General features: G+C 45.4%; 1 protein-coding gene across 1 annotated transcript in view; it reads left to right on the forward strand.

Annotated features, from left to right (window-relative positions):
- Lmx1a (LIM homeobox transcription factor 1 alpha) overlaps window positions 1-19,204 on the forward strand; it is a 150,029-nt gene that overhangs the window by 92,754 nt on the left and 38,071 nt on the right. Inside the window, exon 5 of the mRNA XM_042258534.2 lies at window positions 10,230-10,462. Within this exon, the coding sequence (XP_042114468.1) occupies window positions 10,230-10,462 (233 nt within the window). The remainder of the gene's footprint in view (window positions 1-10,229; window positions 10,463-19,204) is intronic.

Consider the following 19,204-nt stretch of genomic DNA (forward strand, 5'->3'; position numbering starts at 1 on the left):
CCTGATGAGAACAACAGAATCAGATATCCAAATCTGACTCCTTTCCCATTCTCTCCAGCTCAGACAGGTTTTGCTTCATCTCATTTTTGAGGTGCTAAAGATGGAACTCAGGACCTTGCATATGGTACACAGTTGCTCTACCATTAACCTACATCCTCAGTCGTACATAGAGCTGAGATGCTATGAAAGATTACACCTGCTTTGAGGTCCATGACCTAAAGGCTTCCTGGAAATGCAAAGAATACAGAGCTGTTTTTTACTTCCTACATGGAAAACACAAGACCCTCAGCAACAGCCTTTGGTTTTCATGCCTTGGTGGGGATTGTTACTCAGACTGTCAGTGGGCAGGTTTCGTTTTTTGTTTCTCCTAGAAGTTTGGGTCGACGCCTGAGGATAGGCACAAGTGGCTTAGGAACACACTTGTTTGTCTCCAACATGTATCTAGTTCCCTTTATAGTGCGGTTGATATCGGCTACTTCTATGAGGAATCCTTGAGTTATGACAATATTATTTTATTCTTTATTCTTTTTGATGTACAGCACAATAGAAATCATGAATGAAAAGTTATAGTGGGCAAAGCAAACTGAACCCATTGAGTGCTCAGTGTTGCCCCCTGCTGGGATTCCAGAGTCTTTCCCATCAAAGCGTCATTAATAATGCTCTGTCCTTCCTATTTTACACACACACACACACACACACACACACACACACACAGAGAGAGAGAGAGAGAGAGAGAGAGAGAGAGAGAGAGAGAGAGAGAGAGAGAGAGCGCTCCCAGAAAACGTATATTCTTTATAAGAATATACATTTCACTGGCCTCATGCCATATTGCTAAGCCAAAATTTGTGGAAGAATGGGAATCTGTGCCCAGAATATCAGCTAAAAATACCTCTTCCTCCACCCTTCGCTGTTTGGTGGGTGTGCTTAAGAGCAGCCCAAGAGGCTAATGAGGATAAAGAGAAAGGAAAACTGGCGTTTTCAAAGGAAACCAAACCTTCACTCCCTAAAAAGAAAACATACGCTTTCCGTGTGTCTGTTTTATGTTTCTTGCTGTTTCTGCATGCCTGTGTGACAATATGGAAAGTCGATAATGGAAGTCCTGCCACCTTGGCTTGGGTTAGTGGATCCCACACTTTGACCACAGTCTTTTGCTCTAAAGCCTGATTCATAGACAACTTTGGCAAGGGAGAAGTGGAGGGGGGGGGGAAGAGAGGTCCACTGTCCTGCCCTCTGTCTGCTCATCTAGCTTCCCAGACACCATCCGTTCATTTTAGGAGCCCGAGGGAAACATTTCTACCCCAGCCGGCCTGGGTTGTAGGCAGCTTTCATTCCTGACCGCTGAGCCACAAGCTCTGGTTGGTCCTTTCAATCATCTTAGCTTTCCCTGTGGTCAAGCTCACTGTTCCTTCTGGACCTTGGTTTCTTTCCCTTAATGAGGAAAGAGGATGACTGGTGTCTCAGGGGAGAGGGTTAGTTAGGAGAACATGGTGGGACTGTGTCTTAATGCATAGGAGAACAGGGTAGGGGGATTGGGTGTCTTAATGCAGGTCCAGACAAAGGCCAGTGGTCTCAAAAAGAAGCAGTCAACTGCGAACTAAAGGGACGTGGAACAAAGGTCTGTTCCAAATGTTTGCCAGATAATCTCAGTATTAACCAAATAGCAACCGTTGGCTCTGGTGGGTTAGCCACGAAAATGATGACTTCCTAAACATATGCTAGGTCTTAGGCAATGAGTGTGGGTGCCGCTCAGCAATGGCTGGCTACTATCAGTGTTTGCTATGGGCTATCATAGCCATAGTAGCCTGAATGAATTTCACCCCCTGTTTCCTCTCAAGGTCTGGGCTTTTCATATTTGTTTGTTGGTCTCCTCTCCAATGACATGAAAGGCTTATTGAAGTTTAATTTAATTTGTTACCATGATGATGAACAAGTCTTTGAAATGACATATGAGGCTCTATTTCTGGCTCAATGACCACCTCGAAATATATTATCTTAGACCAATATTTACATGGGGAGATATGGTAAATTGATTTCAATAAAAGGAAGCTAATAGCTACTGCTTATGGAGAGCAGCTAATATGTGTCAGCTCCTTCAGATGAATTATCTCATTAAATCTCCAAAAGATCTCTTCTGATAAAATGATCTCATTTTTTAAAAATAGAAACTGGGGATCCAACAGAGTCTGAAACTTACTCATATTTGTACAAACAGAACCAAGTTTGCATACATGTTTATTAGTCTTAGAGCTGTGGTGCCCCCCACGTCCTCCCCCTCCCCCACTGCCCTAACCATGATTTCTGACTGACTGGAACACAATCTTTGCAAGATTAAGAAAGACATACATAGTCTACATTTTCAAGGTAAATCCAGGCATTGCCAACAGCCTTTTTGAGAGGCAAAGAGCCACACACCTGTTTCTTAGCCAGGCCAGCCTCATGGAGCTTCTGGGTTGCAGACATCACCACTAACAGTCCTTTCTCCCATTCACTCATCCCATTGTATGGTCCTCTGTACAGTTCCCCGGGAGCCACCAGGAGACAGAAGCTCTGATTGGCTCTGCCAGCCACTTATTGTTTTCCATTTTTTCACCACTGCCGAGTCTTAAGACGGTCTCCTGTAGATGATCTTGCCACCCCTATTGTCTCTGCAGACTTTCCCACCGTCTCAGGACCACGTGCTCGGTCGCTCATTGTGGTGCTGTTGGCTCGGCCTCAAGGACAGAGACCTTGAGCCAGCTGACAAGGTGGCTCGTGTCACTTCTTCTAAGGCCACAAGCCATGCTTTTGGTTCCCAAAACTTTGAATGCTCTTCTTTCACCGTCTCTCCTCCAGTGTAGCCACATGGTCTCCCAGGCTCCCAGCAGCAGATTTTCCAGCAGACAGTTTTTGGCTTATGGCCAATCCCTGTCTCTGACTGGATGACCTCAGTTACCAAGTCAACATGGTACTTAATGAATGTTGCTATGCTGCCCCCTGGTGGAGAGGGTGGAAACAGAGCTGATGCCTTTCTTACTGAAGAACCACCCTAGACCCTCTTGCCTATTCTGAGGTGTCTTCTTCCTTAACCAGAGGATTCATACACCAGATCAACTCAGTGCCAGTAGCATCATGGAAAGGCAGTTTGACCTGTCAGTCTAGTTTCCAAGGCTAAACTTGATTTGTTATTTGTACACTACAGGAGGCTGAACTGGAGTTAATGTGTTTTGTAGTTATCTGGTCCTCCATCCTTCTCTTTGTTCGTCTGTGGTCCAGATCCCTTGTGACTCTCCCTTTAAGGCCTTCAGGACCCTAGATGAAGGTTAATGAAGATCTTGTTCCCAAACATACTTCTGGTCAGGGGCTGTCTGACGTGCTGTCTAGGGAGCCCACTTTATAGTCTTCTCAGTTCCCGCAGGTCTGGAGTAGCTTGTGGGCTTCCACCAAGTTGCCATGCTCTGCTGTTCCTGGATGTGAGAAGCTGCGCCATCAGCATGGAGAGTGAAAATGGGGATGCGAGGCATCTGCTATGCCTAGTGTAAGAAAGGTCAGGGATGGGGGACACTGGAGGGCATCATAAGGACTCGTGGACAAAAGTGCCGGATGTACTAATAGAAAACGGACTGGCAATTCCCTCCTGGGTTCACTTTAAAGTGTACAACAAGAAGGTGGTTCATCAGCTATGCTGGAACTGTTAGGGGAATGTGCTACTCAAGCTCCTCCAGAGGGAAAGAACAAACGATACAGATATACAAGAGGAGATCTATTAGGAGAATTGGATTATGTGATTATAGAGTCCGAGGGGCCACCCTGGTATGCCATCTATAGCTAGAGAACCAGAGAACCTACATATTGTAACAGTCCAAAGCTGAAGTCCTGAGAACTGGCTGCAGTGAGGGTTATGCATTTCCCCAAGTCTGAAATCTGAGAGTCATGGGTGGTACCTAGGCACTGAGATGAGTGTGACTGTTTCTCATTCAACCCACTGGTTAAATTCCACTCTCTCCAGATCCATCCCCACAGAGACCCCCAGAAGTAATGTTTCACTAGCTACTTGCACATCTCTTAACTAAGTCAGGTTCACATCTAAAATGAACTATCTCAGGTGAGCCCAGGTAAATCCTGAGTGATTGGCTGCATGGACATTCTCTTTGAGCCTATCACAGCAGGCAAGATCTCAGACCCGGCAGGTTTTTTTCACTCTCTCACACTGCCATGCCTGGTGTGTAAGCCCACAGTCACCCCCAATGTGCACGCACGCGCTCGCACACACACACACACACACACACACACACACACACACACACACAGGCAGGTTTTTAAAAAGTCCTTACATTGTTCAAGTGCCAGTCCTGAACTCCTTGCTCCAACAGTTCCTTCCCCAGGCTGCGTCATCATGACGTCTTCTTTCACAAAAACAATTCTTGTTTCATATTTCATTTTCAGTCCTTTTATCCACCACTGACATCATTATCACCATCATAAACATCATTATCACCATTGTAATACCATTTTATTGAGGAGCTATCATGTGCTAAGAACCGTGTGGTTTTGATTTTGTTACTTTATTCGTGTGTGTGTGTGTGTGGGGGGGGGGGGTCCTTTTATCATTCCCATTTTGTAGGTGGATAAAGCAAGGCTCCTTATTTTGATCAAGGTCACAGTCTAGTAATAGGTATAGCAGGAACTTGGTCTTGGGTTTATCTGATGAATCCTGTTACCTCTCTGAGAGCATGTGGACTGGGGAGTGGAGAATGGACCTATGTGTTGTACATTCCCATGACCCTCTTGTGTGGAGCTGAGACAGCATGAGTCGTGTGGCTGAAGTATGATGCTCTCTATGAATTCATAAAGTAATTCATACATCTATTCAAATGCAGGGAGTAGGGTATCTGATAAAGATTCATTCTCTTTCTCAGTCTTCCATCAGCTCCTTTTGGTTTTAGTCTTATCGTTCTGGGGGGACTGATGTATGTTCTAACTACGAAGCATCCTGTTTGGAGTGTGGAGGGATTTTTCCCGAAGACCATACATACAGCAGGCACTTTTATCCAAGCCCACCTAATGTCTCAGCAGGCTACCACCTGGCTGCTCTAATTCTTGTAGTGCTAGGGCACGCTGTTGCCTCTGAAGTTCTCTTATTCTTTGTTGGTTGCCTCAGACTTGTTTCATAGAAGGGCTTCAGTGTCAAGCCCTTATATCTGTGTTTGAGATGCTCTTGTCTCCATAGTTACAAGACCTCCCATCACAAGACAGAAGTGGGAATGAATTAAGAGACTATCTAGCTTAGTGGATTTTAAACATGGCTCAGGAGTAAAATATTATCCTCCAGAAGACATTTTCTTTAGGCTATATAATATATACAGTCTTAGTATTTTTAAATACATAGGTCACAAAATATATGTAGAATAGAATGTACTTATCTAGGGTATATGCTTTGCCTTAGCGTGTGTGTGTGTGTGTGTGTGTGTGTGTGTGTGTGTGTGTGTGTGTGTGTGCTCCCATGGTGTGCATGTGTGTAAATGATACTGTATAAAAAGATACTCTTTGAAGGATTACCATGGCCAAGCACTGTCTGGAGATTAGGATTTCGACACAGGCTTCTCTGGCTGAGAGCTGTACAGTGAGAAGAGGAGGATCGGGACTTACTCGCCTACTCCCCCTAACCTCTAAGTGTTGGGCGTTATGTGGTGTTTAGGGTAAAACTTACCATTAAGAAAGGAGACAAGAAACTCAAGGCCCAGGGACCGGAGTGGCTTCTTGGAGCCTGTTGGTAGTGTTAAAACCCCGAGCTTAGGTCTACCTGCCTCTTTCCCTGGGTTAAGATGCTCTTTTCCCCTTTGGTTTCTGCTGTAGCTCCAAGCACAGGATACAGAGATGAAGTCAGCAACAAGAAATTGAGCTCTATGTGGATGAACTTGGTCAATGATAGGGCCATAGGAGGGTATGAGGAAGATGCTCCCCCTGGCACACCACGGGCAGAAATGAAGTCAAAGCTAGGAGCCAGGGGAAGAAAGAGCTCGCACTAGAAGAAGGATTGTCTTAGGATGAGGCTCTGGAAGCCCATCAACATGAAAACTCACCTTTGGGGCAAGAAGGAAATATCTACATGCATAAAAGGCAGACACATGGCCAATAAAAATGGCTCGGAGTCACCTGTGCATCAAAGGTAATAAAGTACTCCATGCGTGCATTCTTATTTAATTTTCTTAATTTAATTTTCTGAGGGATGTGGGTATCATGCTTGCTTTCATCCTCTGTGCAAACCGAGGCTGCAGGAGTCAGTGATAAGTAAGCCACTCCATAGGTAGAGCCTGTGGAATCGACTTTCAGCCAGACTCACAGTTGTGCCTCGTGTAGCTTTTGGCTGTACAAGAAGATGTACGCAGGGCATGGGCATGGAATGAAGTTACAGACAGTCTGTACTTCCCTGCCTGGAAAAGCACAGGGATGGGGGGAGACAGCCAGCGGGGGAATGGGGAAGGAAAAAGATAAAAGATCCCGTGATTAGTAGACTCACTCAATTGTTCGTGCCCTTCTCTGTTATTTCTCTGTACATGTCCCAACCACATCCAGTTGTGGCCATTCATGGAGAGCAGTGGTTCTCAACCTCTGGATCGCAGCCCCTTTGGGGGGTCGAATGTCCCTTTCACAGGGGTCACATCTCAGACAGCCTGCCTATAAGATATTTACTTTACAGTTACAACAGTAGCAACATTACAGTTATGAAGTAACAATGAAGATAATTTTATGGTTGGGGGGTCACCACAACATGAGGAAGTATTACAGGGTTGCAGTGTTAGGAATGCTGAGCACCACTGACTCAGAGCTTCGCCTTAGTTAGGGTTTCCATTGCTGTGATGAAACACCATAACAAAAAAGCAAGTTGGGGAGGGAAGGGTTTATTGGGCTTACACTTCCATACTGCTATTTATCATTGAAGGAAGTCAGGACAGGAACTCAAACAGGGCAGGAAGCTGGAAGCAGGAACTGATGCAGAGGCCGTGAGGGATGCTTCTTACTGGCTTGCTCCCCATGGCTTGCTTCCTTATAGAACTCAGGACAAGCAGCCCAAGGGAGACACCATCTGCCGTGGGCTGGGCCCTCCCCTATCAATCACTAATTGAGAAAATGTTCTACATGCTGGCCCACAGACCGACCTTATGGAGGCATTTTCTCAATCAAGATTTCCCTTCTCTGAGATAGTTTGTCGTGTTGACACAAACCTAGCCAGCACAAGCCTCCTGCCCACTGTATCTTCCTAAGGACAAAGGTAGATTCATTAGTTACGGCATTCCTCCTTACCTTTCCTCACAGAGAGCCAGCTGTAGATGAAGGGGAACACCAAGGACTTACTACCTGGGACCATATTGCTTTTTAACAAGGAAGGTGCTCCATTTCCACTATACAAGTGAGAATGGGATACAGGGACGAGATAAGGGATGAGCCCAAAAGCATTGGAGAGGGGGTGTGACTTAGGATGGTGAGAAAAGTTGGATATTGTCGTGTCTACACAGGTAAGCGGGCAGTTCTGGAAACATTGCCCAGCTTTCCCAGGCACAGCAGCCTGCCAGACTCTGAAGCCAGAGTGCGGTCTCATTAGCATTCAGAGGGGGAAGTAACCATGGGGGACACATCTCAAGCACTCGGAAGAGACAGGCTGTGTTTTAATTATGACCTGGACTTCTGAACAAATCCTTTTCTCTGCTTCTCTGAGCCTTAGAGAAAACAACTTATGGGAGGCTGTGCCGTCAGCAGCTGGGCCCACAGTGGTACTCGTACAGCTGTGTACACATCTGGCACCCAGGTGGTAGATGGCATGCTCCTCTTCTTGAATTGCTCCCAAAGGTTACAAGAGATGAGGAAGTGAGGTGCCGTTGACCTGGTTCGGATCCAGGGAGGGAGAATGGAAGGAATCAGGCCAGCCTGCCTCTTCTGGCCTGTAATCGCCAGGGGAACATGACCACTTCAGGATTTGAGCCCACCCAGCTTCTTCCACTTCCACCTCCAAGCTCATGAGTCAACATGGCCGACTGTCTTTGTTCAGCTCATTCCGGCCCTCCCTTCTCTAGCACGGGGGGGGGGGGGTGGTGTGTGTCGGGGAGGGGTAGATGGGATAGGGGGGGGAAGTAAGGGGAAAGAAAAAGAGGAAGAGATGAACAGATTAGGAATCCAAAAAGCACAAATGCGACCACCCGCCGCTGCGGCCTCTGAAGTGTTTGTTGACTCCCTGGGAACATTTGCCTTGAGTCTGTTCAACAGTCCATCCATTTCAGGGCATGGGGAAGAGAAGCAAGGCTTGGGGACAAAAGGCCTTTGACGGGCTCCTGGACAAGCATTGATTGGTTTGCTCAGGTTGGCAAACAGAGACCAGGGTCTTGGGAGGCCAAGGGATGAACTAGGTAGATTTTCTGCCCACCACGTGGCATCTAGCAAGGGGAGAGGGTGTGAAAGAAAATATTGGAGGGACTCCAGGAAGAGTCAGGAAAACCACAGCGAGCAGCTGGAAGAAGGGAGGGGGGAGGGAAAGGGCTTCTGGTTCCTGGAGTTCTGGGTGTGGAGTTTATTAGCGGTGAAAGCGCAGCGCCAGCCATTTGGATTGGTCCTCAACTTTTCTCCAGTGCTGAGGTCAAGCTGCTCCCCAGGGACTCCTGATGGCTAAGAGATGGGCATGGTAATTCACAGCTTGTGTTGCAGGCTATAGAGCACACTCCTTCCAATCCTGCAGATTGGGTTCTGTCCTAAGGCTGTCTGTGGGTGGTTCCGGGATTCATGGCAGGTGACCTCATTCTCTTTTTCGAGTGTTGGCTTCCTCCACTCAAAGCTTAAATGTCTCTCCTCTCTCCTGGGCCAATCTCTGTGTTGTGCTTCATTGGGAACTCTTCCAAAGCTTCCTCTTCACTCCACCTTCCGGCCCTTCCCTTCTTCAGGAAGCTTCCAAGAGAAACATGCTATGTGAGGGTATTGCCTTATAACCAAATGAGTACAATTTTATGACTGGGAAGTGATTTGAATATTGTAATTCCTCGTATGACCTATAGCTTTGTGTTGGAATATTTCATAGTCATGGGGGCACCACTGCATTGTCCTTTTTAAATTTTTAGTGCCACTGTGGCACACCTGTGGTTGGTAGAGGTCAACTTCAGGAAGTCAGTTTTCTCCTTATATCTTTTAAGTGGGGTTCGGGGGGGTTTGAATTCAGGTTGTCAGGTTTGCAGAACAAGACAAGGACCTTTATCCAGTGAGCCATCTTCCTAGGCTTATGTATGTTCTTCCACAAGCATATGAGCTCCACACAATGAAGGATTTGTCTTGTGTACTGTGGTGTCTGCAGCAATACCCCCCCACACACACACTTTACACTTGACTCCAGATGTAGATACAGTTGGGGTGTGGTTTCTCTTTCTCCCCTCTCTGTTGAGACGCAGAGTGGATACCGTATCCCAAGGCATGCCATAGATGCTCCTGATTTAACGAACATGAGTGAATGGAAAGGGGAATAAATGATTGACATATGAACAAGCCAAGCGATAGGATTGGCACACTTAGGCCAATGTGGTAGTTAGTTGGCTTGTCTATAGGAAAACACTCTTCAGTTGTTTATGTTTCCATCATTCCTGCCAAAGTGGGACTTATTAGCAGAACAAATTGGCATCCGCTTCCTAAATAGACTTTGTGTGGGCTCGTGTCTGTCTTGGTGGAGAGAGGAGCAGCCCTGCTTGATGCTGACCCCTCCTTTGCTGTTCTCTGTCTCATGTCATCTGATCTTCCTGTAGCTATCAGATCCTCTAGAATTCAGGAACGAACAGGGAATGTTTCGGAAAGACTTCTTCTGCCCTGCAATTGTGCTACTACTTTTAAAAAAGGATACAACTCAAAAAAAAAAAAGGATACAACTCTTTCTTTTGAAAATAGTAAATGAATGCTATAATGAATGAATCCCACAATCATCATTAGCTGATTATCTTAGTGCCTGCGCCAAAGCATTTACAAATGCAATTATGATCCCATCAGATCATACAGAAGTGGAAAAAAATAATAGATCTTTACATTTTGGGACTTCTATTAGTCAGCCTGAGTTGTCATGGATCTAGGGGGACCAGAAAGATGCGGATTACCCCGAATCTGAAGTCTGCTTTAGTACAAACATTCCTGTCCCAGAGCTTGCAGGTCCTCTGGCTTTTAATGGGAGGGGAAACCTAGGTCTGGACCCAGCCTTCCGCTCACTGCTTTTCTTTCTCTCCCGCTTGCAGATTGTTCGCCGTCAAATGTGGGGGCTGCTTCGAAGCCATTGCACCCAATGAGTTTGTCATGCGCGCCCAGAAGAGCGTGTACCACCTGAGCTGCTTCTGCTGCTGCGTCTGTGAGCGGCAGCTGCAGAAGGGTGATGAGTTTGTCCTGAAGGAGGGCCAGCTGCTCTGCAAAGGGGATTATGAGAAGGAGCGGGAGCTGCTGAGCCTGGTGAGCCCAGCAGCCTCAGACTCAGGTGAGTGCTACTGTGGTGAGCAGGGGGTGGGTGGGAGGCAGCCTAGCTCCTTGGCAGGGCGGGCAGTCCTCTGCATTTCAACAACTTTCTTTTTTAAGCTCAGATAGGGCTCTTAGTAGTGAGCTATTGTAATGATAATGGTGCCTAACAAACCGTACCTAACTTCCAGGGCGTACAACCAAGGCGTCTCTGGGTTAACTGGAGGGTTTTGCTTCAGGTTGGAGTCTTTTGACTTCCATTGAGTTTAGCTCCAGGGTTAGGTCAGGTTCAGGTCTTCTGTGATTTACTCTGGGGTTCAGGTTAGAGGAGCAGTGGCTGCCAGTCACCTGCCAATCACAAAAGAGCACGGGGGCGTGCCCCACTGCACAAGCACACTTCAATCATCTGCTGGCACCACATCTGCTAATATCCCATTGGCTCAGGCAGTTTATAAGCTCAAGCCCACAGAGTGAAGAGTTGCACTTTATGCAGCTCAAAGCCTTGCTAACTAGGTTCCCAAAATTTGTAGAAATACAATATTATCCATGGAGATGGCCAATTGCACCAGCTGTCAGTCATCTGCCCGACAGAAGTGTTGGGGTTTGCCTGAGGTTCGATGATTTGTGTCATAAAGGAACTAGCATATTATTATTATTATTATTATTTTATTTTACAATACTATTCATTTCTACATAACAGCCACAGATTCCCTTGTTCTCCCCCTTCCTGCCCCCCTCCCCTTCCCCCCAGCCCACCACTAGCATATTTTTGTTCTTTCTCTTCCTCACGCTCCAGCCTTCACCCCATCATGGCTTCCGGGGAAGTAAAAGGTAGGGTACATAGAGGAGGTGCAAAGATTTTACAGAGCACGTTTCAGTGGGTCAGCTTTCCAGGGCAGAGTTTGTCTTCAGACTCTCAAGAGTCTGTTAGAAGCCATGGGTGGTGGTCATGTGACTTTGCTCGTTTTGACCATGTTTTTATTTTATTCCCAGCCTGGACTGTACTTAGCAGATGGCTCATGGGTTGAAGTGTTTGCCACACAAGTGTAAGGACAGAGTTTGGATCTCAACACCCATGTAAATGCTGGGTGGGTACAGTGACCCACCTGTAATTATAGCCTCAGAAGATAGAGACAGCTTCTCCAGAGCAAGCAGGCTAGCATTACTAAGCATATTTTGAGCTCTAGGTTTGATTAAAAACCTTGGTCAGTGAAGAAGATAGAGGAGTGATAAAGGATAATTCTTAGAATCAACCCTGGGCACCCACGTGCACTTGGACCCATGTGCACATGTATCTATACACTCTCAAACATTACAGGCTGGTAATAAAGTGAAACCATGGTGCCAATGAGCAAAGTTACATGGATACCACCCACACACAGACACAGCGAGCGTGCGTGTGTGCGTGCACCACACACACAGAGGTACGCATGCCTGCACACACACACATTCCAAAAATAAAACAAGAAAAACAGGAGGAAGAGAGAAAGAGTGAAGTGGACAGCAGCTGATAATGCCTGACTTTGATCAATCAGTGTCAGCAATCTGTAGATTTGCCCAGTCGTCCTCAATGCAGGGACAAGCCATCGGCTCATTCCTCATCGAGGCAGGCCAGTCTGCAGCCTTGCTGGACACAGCTGTGCCCTACGTTAAGCCACGGCCCTGTCATTTCACCCTCAACACTAAATCTACAACCTTGATATGACTGGCATATCTTCCTTAGTCTTCTTTTCTCAGTGCGGTGTTTCCTCGGGTGTCCTTTTAAAGTTAATTATTCTCCTCAGTGTGCTTGCTGTTCTCTCTCTCTCTCTCTCCTGTCAGGGATCTCCTAAAGTACATCATTTGAAATTAGCCTGAAAACTTTGCCCTCTGATAAATGGGAAAAGCTCATAACTGCATGTTATATGCCTTATTAATATAGAGTGTATCTTTTTTGGACCCCACTGACTTTATCGTCACCTATAGCCTTACATGTAATTCCATCAAAAAGGCCCCATCTCATACAACTAAAATCAAATTGGGAGCTTAGATGTTTGTTTGTTTTTTTTTTTTCCGCCAATGTTGTAATGCCAAAACTTTTCACCGTAGAGAACTCTAGCTGCCACATGGGCATGCCCTGCCTGATGTGTGCCACTTACCTTTTGTGTCTTCATCAAAGTCGTTGATAAAACATTAAAGTGATTTACAGAGACAGCTCAGTCAGTAAACCACTTGTGCAAGCCTGAGGGTCTGAGATTGATTCCCAAACTCATGCAAACAAGCGGTGTGACGGCCCAAGCTTGTAATCACAACCCTGGGGAGGCAGAGGTAGCTGGATCCCTGGGGCTGAAGGGCAAGCAGTCTAGACACATAAGTGAGCTCGAGGCCATGGGGAGGCCATGCTTCAGAAAACAAGATGGGTGGCTTTGAGGAATGACACTTGAGACACTTGAGATTGACCTCTGACCTTCACCTGTGCTCACATACCCACCCACATATACACATATATACACACAGAAAATTATTAAGATGACAGGACACAAGATCCTTCACTCAACAAGTACTTAGGAAACAGATCTGCTACTGTTGCCAGTATCTGAGGAGGAGGGTAGTTCAGGGAGACTTCCTGCTGCCCCTTCCAGCACTAAGAATCCATGATGATTTTTGCAGTCTTTTCTCCTGCGTGTGCGTGTGTGTGTGTGTGTGTGTGTGTGTGTGTGTGTGTGTGTGTGTGTGTGTGTGTGTGTGATTAGAGCCCAGAGGTTGATTGGTTGATTGTTGGGCATCTTTCATAATTTCTCTCTATCTTATTTTTTGAGACAGGTCTCTCACTGAACCTGGAGCTTGCCAGTCCAGCTAGACTGGTTTGCTAGCAATCCTTATCACAAGGATTACAGTTGTTCAGGGTCACTCCTGGTCTTTACATGGGTTCTGGGGATTGAACTCGTGCTTCCATGACGATTACTTTACTGACTGAACCTTCTCCCATGACTTTCTGATCTTTCGAGACAGGGTCTCACTGGTAGCCCAGGCTAACTTTGAGCTAGCAACTGTTGTTCCTCAGCTTCTCAAGTGCTAGGATTACTGGTGTGATCTACCACACACAGCTGAATGCTCTTTTCTGATGTGGCCCAGTCTTTTTTGTCCTGGTCCCTGCTTGGCCAATAGCCCTAAAGCAGCCTGTCTAGCAGGTGGATGTGATTCAAAGCCAGAGGCAGACCATTTTCTTTAGGCTTACTGGGTGGTGCAGAAGCTCTGGTGTCTCTAGGGGAGGGATCCTGTGAGGTCTTCAGGCCTGAGCTCGTTTCCTTCACTAGGGAGCAAGAGGATCTTGCAATTGGCAGGCATCTTAGAGTTTATGTGGCTCACATTCCCACCAGAAGTTCCGAAGCTTCTGCTTAAGCACCTGGACAACAGGGAGCTGAAGATGTAAGGAAACTCATCAGTGTGCATTTCCTGCTCACCCCTTATTAAATATAACACTGACTCCAGATGTGTGGAAGCTTTTCCCCCAGATCTCACTCAGTTCAATCCTGACACTGTCTGTCTAGAGATAATATTATATTTCCAAGATTGAAGGCTAGATCTCATACAGCTGCCTCCCAGCTTCAGATGCCAGTCACAAGCTGTGGATTGTCATCTGTGTTTCTGACTAACTGGCTGTAAATTGGAGTTCCCAGGACAGCCTCCTGCAGCTCAATTAATTTGTTAAATTTTGTGATAGAATTCAGGAAAAAGTTTCATTTATAATCTTCTCTCTCTCTCTCTCTCTCTCTCTCTCTCTCTCTCTCTCTCTCTCTCTGTCTGTCTCTCTCTCTCTCTGTCTCTCTCTCTCTCTCTGTCTCTCTCTCTCTCCTCTCTTTCCTTCCTTCCTTCCTTCCTTCCCTCCCTCCCTCCCTCCCTCCCTCCCTCCCTCCCTCCCTCCTTCCTTCCTTCCTTCCTTCTTTCCTCCCCCTCCCTCTCTCTTTTTAAGACAGGATTTATCTGTTTAGTCCTGCTGTCCTGGAACTCACTTTGTAGATCAGGCTGGCCTTGAACTCAGAGATCCACCTGCCTCTGCCTCCCCAGTGCTGGGATTGAAGCCTTGTGCCACCACCACCTGGCGATCTGCCATTTTTCACAAAAGAATTTTAAAGGATTCCAATGGCAGATAGAGAGATCTGCAGGGCAAGGTGTATGCAAAGGGACTCAGGTCCCCTATAACCCCCTTAAATGCACCAGCTTCCATGTACCTCCAGATATTCACTCTCAGAAAGTTACCTTGACCCCGTCTTTTGGGTTTTTAATACAGATGTATTACACAGGCGCACTTTTATCATTAGACACTCATGAGCAACTAACTCAACCTTCAGTTCCTCTGCCCTGCTTGAGTGTGAGGGTGTAACTGAGGAGATCAGCCATCTTTTTAATGTTGGTATCTACAGTGATCAGACTCAGTCCTATAGCTAGCTAGGATCCTCTAGCTACCACTTATCTCATTAGCATGCACAAGCTATCCTTACCACTGGTGACTAAAAGGAGCTGTCTGCTGGGAAACTGGATGTAGAGCCTTTGTGGTATATTCCACAACGTCACCAGAACTCTTGACCTTGCCTTCAAATGTAGACTGTCACATTGTTCAAGTTGTGCCTCAACATCTGTCTCAGTCCACGTACAACCTCAAACCTTGGTCTTGGCTTTACTTTTTGGAACCACACAGAGACCATCCCCCTACACTTGGTAACCTTTTGAGTTGATAGAAACCCTCTCACAGGTCTAGGAAACAGCACAGCCTATCTCAGTTTCACCCAGTGTTTCCAGTAGTCCATAGAAAGATGTTTTGATCTATCTGTGGAAATACTATGCTGTCTTTAAAAGGTACCACCATGAAAGGTACATGGTACACCTAAAACATCGTTATTGTTATTGTTTGACTGGGGTATCATATTCTGTTGACATACTCACAATTTTAGTAGTCATTTGACCTGAGAATGGAGGCAGGGGCTCCTGCCTCCTGGCTCCTGACACCTGACTGTGGACAACAATGGCCCTTAGCTGGTTCAGGCTGCATTTCTCAATTTTCTCTTTTAGTCTCCTGTTTTCTTTTCAAATGAAAGATTACCCAAGTATCTTGTGCAGCAATTTTAAAAGCTTAAGTTTGAATTTAAAAAATTTCAATTTACAGTATAGTTGAAAGTGAGACAGATGTTCCTATATACTTCCAGCTCCAAAATCCAGGGTAGGGTACCATGCTGCATCGCACTTAGTTATAGGTTATTTCAAAGCAAAACAGCTTTCTTGCTTGTTTCTTGATTACTGAAGCATGTCTAGTTTGAACTGGATATGTATTTTGTTCCTTTCAGCAGTATTTTCTTTTTGCATTTTATTTCCTTTTGTGTTTCTTGCCATGGAATCTAACTATATTTTTGCTTGCCTTATTTTGGGGTTCATCCGTGTTTCTGAAGACAGAGAAACTATTTGGATTATGCCTGGGATTCACCCCCTGGCTGTGGTGGGGGCTATTGCACCCGATCTTCTAGTGTAGAGGGATTTCCCCAGAGGAAGCCTGGGCCCTGAGGCCCATCCCAGGACCGCTTTCCCCGTGTTTTATAGGATGCTGTAGCAGCTTCCCAGCCTGCACTGGGGAGCTCCTGTCCCTGTATTCTGCATCCACCTGCACAGCACAGCCAGGTAGACCATGTGATGATGTGAACTGCTTGTCTGAACACATTACACTTTCTTGTTCATATTAATCTCTGAGGCTAATAACCACATATCACTGGAGTTGTACAGTAGTTTCCTCACACCCAGAGTTGGCAAGTCCTTTTTCCTTCTGGTTTGTGTTAGCATGCGGGATACTGCTGTGCCTAAGGTGACAGATAACTCTCCCTACTCCCCTTGTCTAAAACCCCCTCTCTCCATTTCTCAGTCATACTTATCAACTCTCATAGGCTCTCTTTTATTGTTTGTTTAATTAAAAAAGTTACGTATTCATTATTGGTGTGTGTGTGTGTGTGTGTGTGTGTGTGTGTATGTGTGTGTGTGTATGTATGTGTGTGTGCATGCCACAGCACATGTGTAAAGATCAAAGGACAATCTGATGGAGGCCATTCTCTTCTATCTTTATGTGGGTTCTGGGGATCAAATTCAGATCGACAGGCTTGTACAGCAACTACCTTTACCCAGAGAGCCACAGCTCAGGCCCATAGGCTCTTTCTACATTTTCATCTCCAACACTGGGGATGATATTATTGTCCCACAGTACAGCAGCACTTCTTTCAACCCATGCTGGGCTAATCTCGTTCTCTGATAACGCAGATTTATGAGCAGTAGTTAGCTTACAAGTTCTGGAAAATACCGGAATGTTCTTTGGAATTGTCCTTGTCCGTTCATTTTTACCATGTAAGATAGGGAAGAACAGCAGGAGTAGGAGGAAGTCTTGTCTGTTTTGGGATCTACAGTGAGGCAGGTCCAAGAGTGAAGCTAGCCCCACACTCAAAAGCAGTGGAATCTTGGACCAGTCACCCTCCCTTGTCAAGACTTAGTAAAGAGGGGGTTACCATGCCCCCTGTGGAGGCCGCTTTTAGAATGAAAATAGATAATGCAGATCAAGGCATGAAACTTGGTTGGTGTCTACTAAATGACATCTCTTGGCAAGGTGCTCATGGACTTCTGGGTGTCTTATGGCTTCTGGACTCATTTTGCTAAAGATCCATCATTTCACAGATACCTTCTTATCTCGTTTTGCCCTTCTATTTCAGATGCCTCTGGAGAGCTAGCAGAAGGCATCTCAGGGTGATATGGGGGGCTTATCATTTGGGGTGGCTGGGGTGCATGAGTTGGAGATGGGTAATTTTCTACTACAGATGTTTATATCTCAGAGGTAGTCTTTAGTTTTAGAATATTCTGGTTAGTGTCACATCCCGGGTAGTCAATACAGAAGCATCAAGTGAAAGTAGTCCTTCAGTGACCTCTGGGGCTAATTAAAATCCAAGTAAGAATGGCAGACATTTACCAGTTTTGGTTCTTTTTCTATAATAGGCCAAGAGATTCATGGTCATTGTGATTTGAGCTCATTTGCATGCCCAAACGTCACCTTATTACTAAGCACCCCCTTTCCTGCATAAAGCTATCATGGGGTGTATCTCTCTGAGGTTCTGGGTCTGATGGAGTGATGCATCTCCACACATTAGGAGGTAGATTAGACTCCTCTCTGGGAGGCCATGTGACCTGGCAGTTGCCTGTTAGCGTATGCTACTAAGCTGAGGCCCAGGTTGTTTCTTCCACCCCTCAGCAGGTCTGGTGCTGCTGCTCTCACACCTGCTGTCCTTTTAGGTGTTGTTCCTGCCAGTGGTTCCTAACCTTCCACTCAGCACTTACTTTCTACAGACTTCGACACTTTGTCAGTCTCCCGACTAAATAAATGCAGCTTCTGAGCTGCAGAAAACCAAAAGCCAAGGGGAAACTGATTTGCAAGCAGTACAGCCAAGGAGACATCTCCAAGTCAGCATCATCACATCAGAACAGTGGGCACAGTTTGTGCTATAAAGGGGCTGAGAGATGCACGAAGGGACATTGCTACGAAATTAGTCTTGTCATTCTCTTTAATAAGCAAAGGGGTTACTCATTAAAAACAAAGGTAGTTACTGCAAGTATTCCAATACACATTATATTGGTGAAAAACATATTTAAATCATGTGTTCTATATTCTTTACAGCAGCATATTTAAAAAATAATTAAGTGTGCTTCAGTACAGTAATAATTACCTTTTATTAGGAACACACACACACACACACACACACACACACACACTTCTCTTCCAACACTTAGATGATTCACTGCTTACCTTACATGTTGATGTAAATGTTTTAATGCTAATCTTAGCATACGGTGTTAATTTTATAAATTTCAGATAGATTGTTGCCTGATGTTTGAGACATACTTCTTCAAAGTGCGGTTGCCTACAGATCTAGCTCCAGGTTTTGGAATTAATATAAATTCTTGAAATTTCAGGCTAATAAATGTATTCTAAGTCATATGCCATGTGCTAAAAATAGAGCAAGAGACAAGCTGTCTTTCTTGAAGATTTCTGTACAGTGTTTATCTTGCACTGTTTTTGTGGGTGCTAGTATCATTAAGAAACTCCACAAGGTCTTCCCAGACGCTGCCTGGTTTATTAACCTGGCATTTCTGACTGGTAGGCAAGAAGCAGTTGTAATTGCTGGGCCCTTTAGGTTATTTTCAAAACCAACAGTTTCTTGCTAGAATCAGCCATATAGTTACTAGAAGGATTATTTGTTGTTCTCTATCTAAGGCTTCTTTTCTGTGCGGAATCTTTTCTCTTTTAGTGTATTTGTTTTGTCTCCATAACATAGAAGGAGAAGTAAAAACACTGGATACTTGAGTCGGGGATAAGCCAGAATAAGAACTTAATTCTACCAATTACCAAGTCCAGACACTTGATACTGAAACAGAGGACTTCAGCCCTCTCTGTAATTAGAAGTTGGGTAGAGTTTATCTTCAGTGCTTAAAAAGTTACAGGCAACCTTCAGATTTAGACAACGCTTATCTCTTTTCCACTGGCTGAAACTTGGTTTTGGAATTGTGTTCACATTTAATAATGCAAAATTAGTGTAGTTGCTTCAGAACTTATATAATCTATATTAGTGTTTATAATTAGTCATTTCCCATGCTCAACCCCTATAAGTAAAAATGGCCACATGTAAAACATACCATTGTGTTTTCACATAATGATGATGGATTGGGGTTGTTGGTAATTACCAAACCTTCCCTCTACAGAAATGAC

Source organism: Peromyscus maniculatus, chromosome 11 (assembly GCF_049852395.1).
Source record: "Peromyscus maniculatus bairdii isolate BWxNUB_F1_BW_parent chromosome 11, HU_Pman_BW_mat_3.1, whole genome shotgun sequence".
NCBI lineage: Eukaryota > Metazoa > Chordata > Mammalia > Rodentia > Cricetidae > Peromyscus > Peromyscus maniculatus.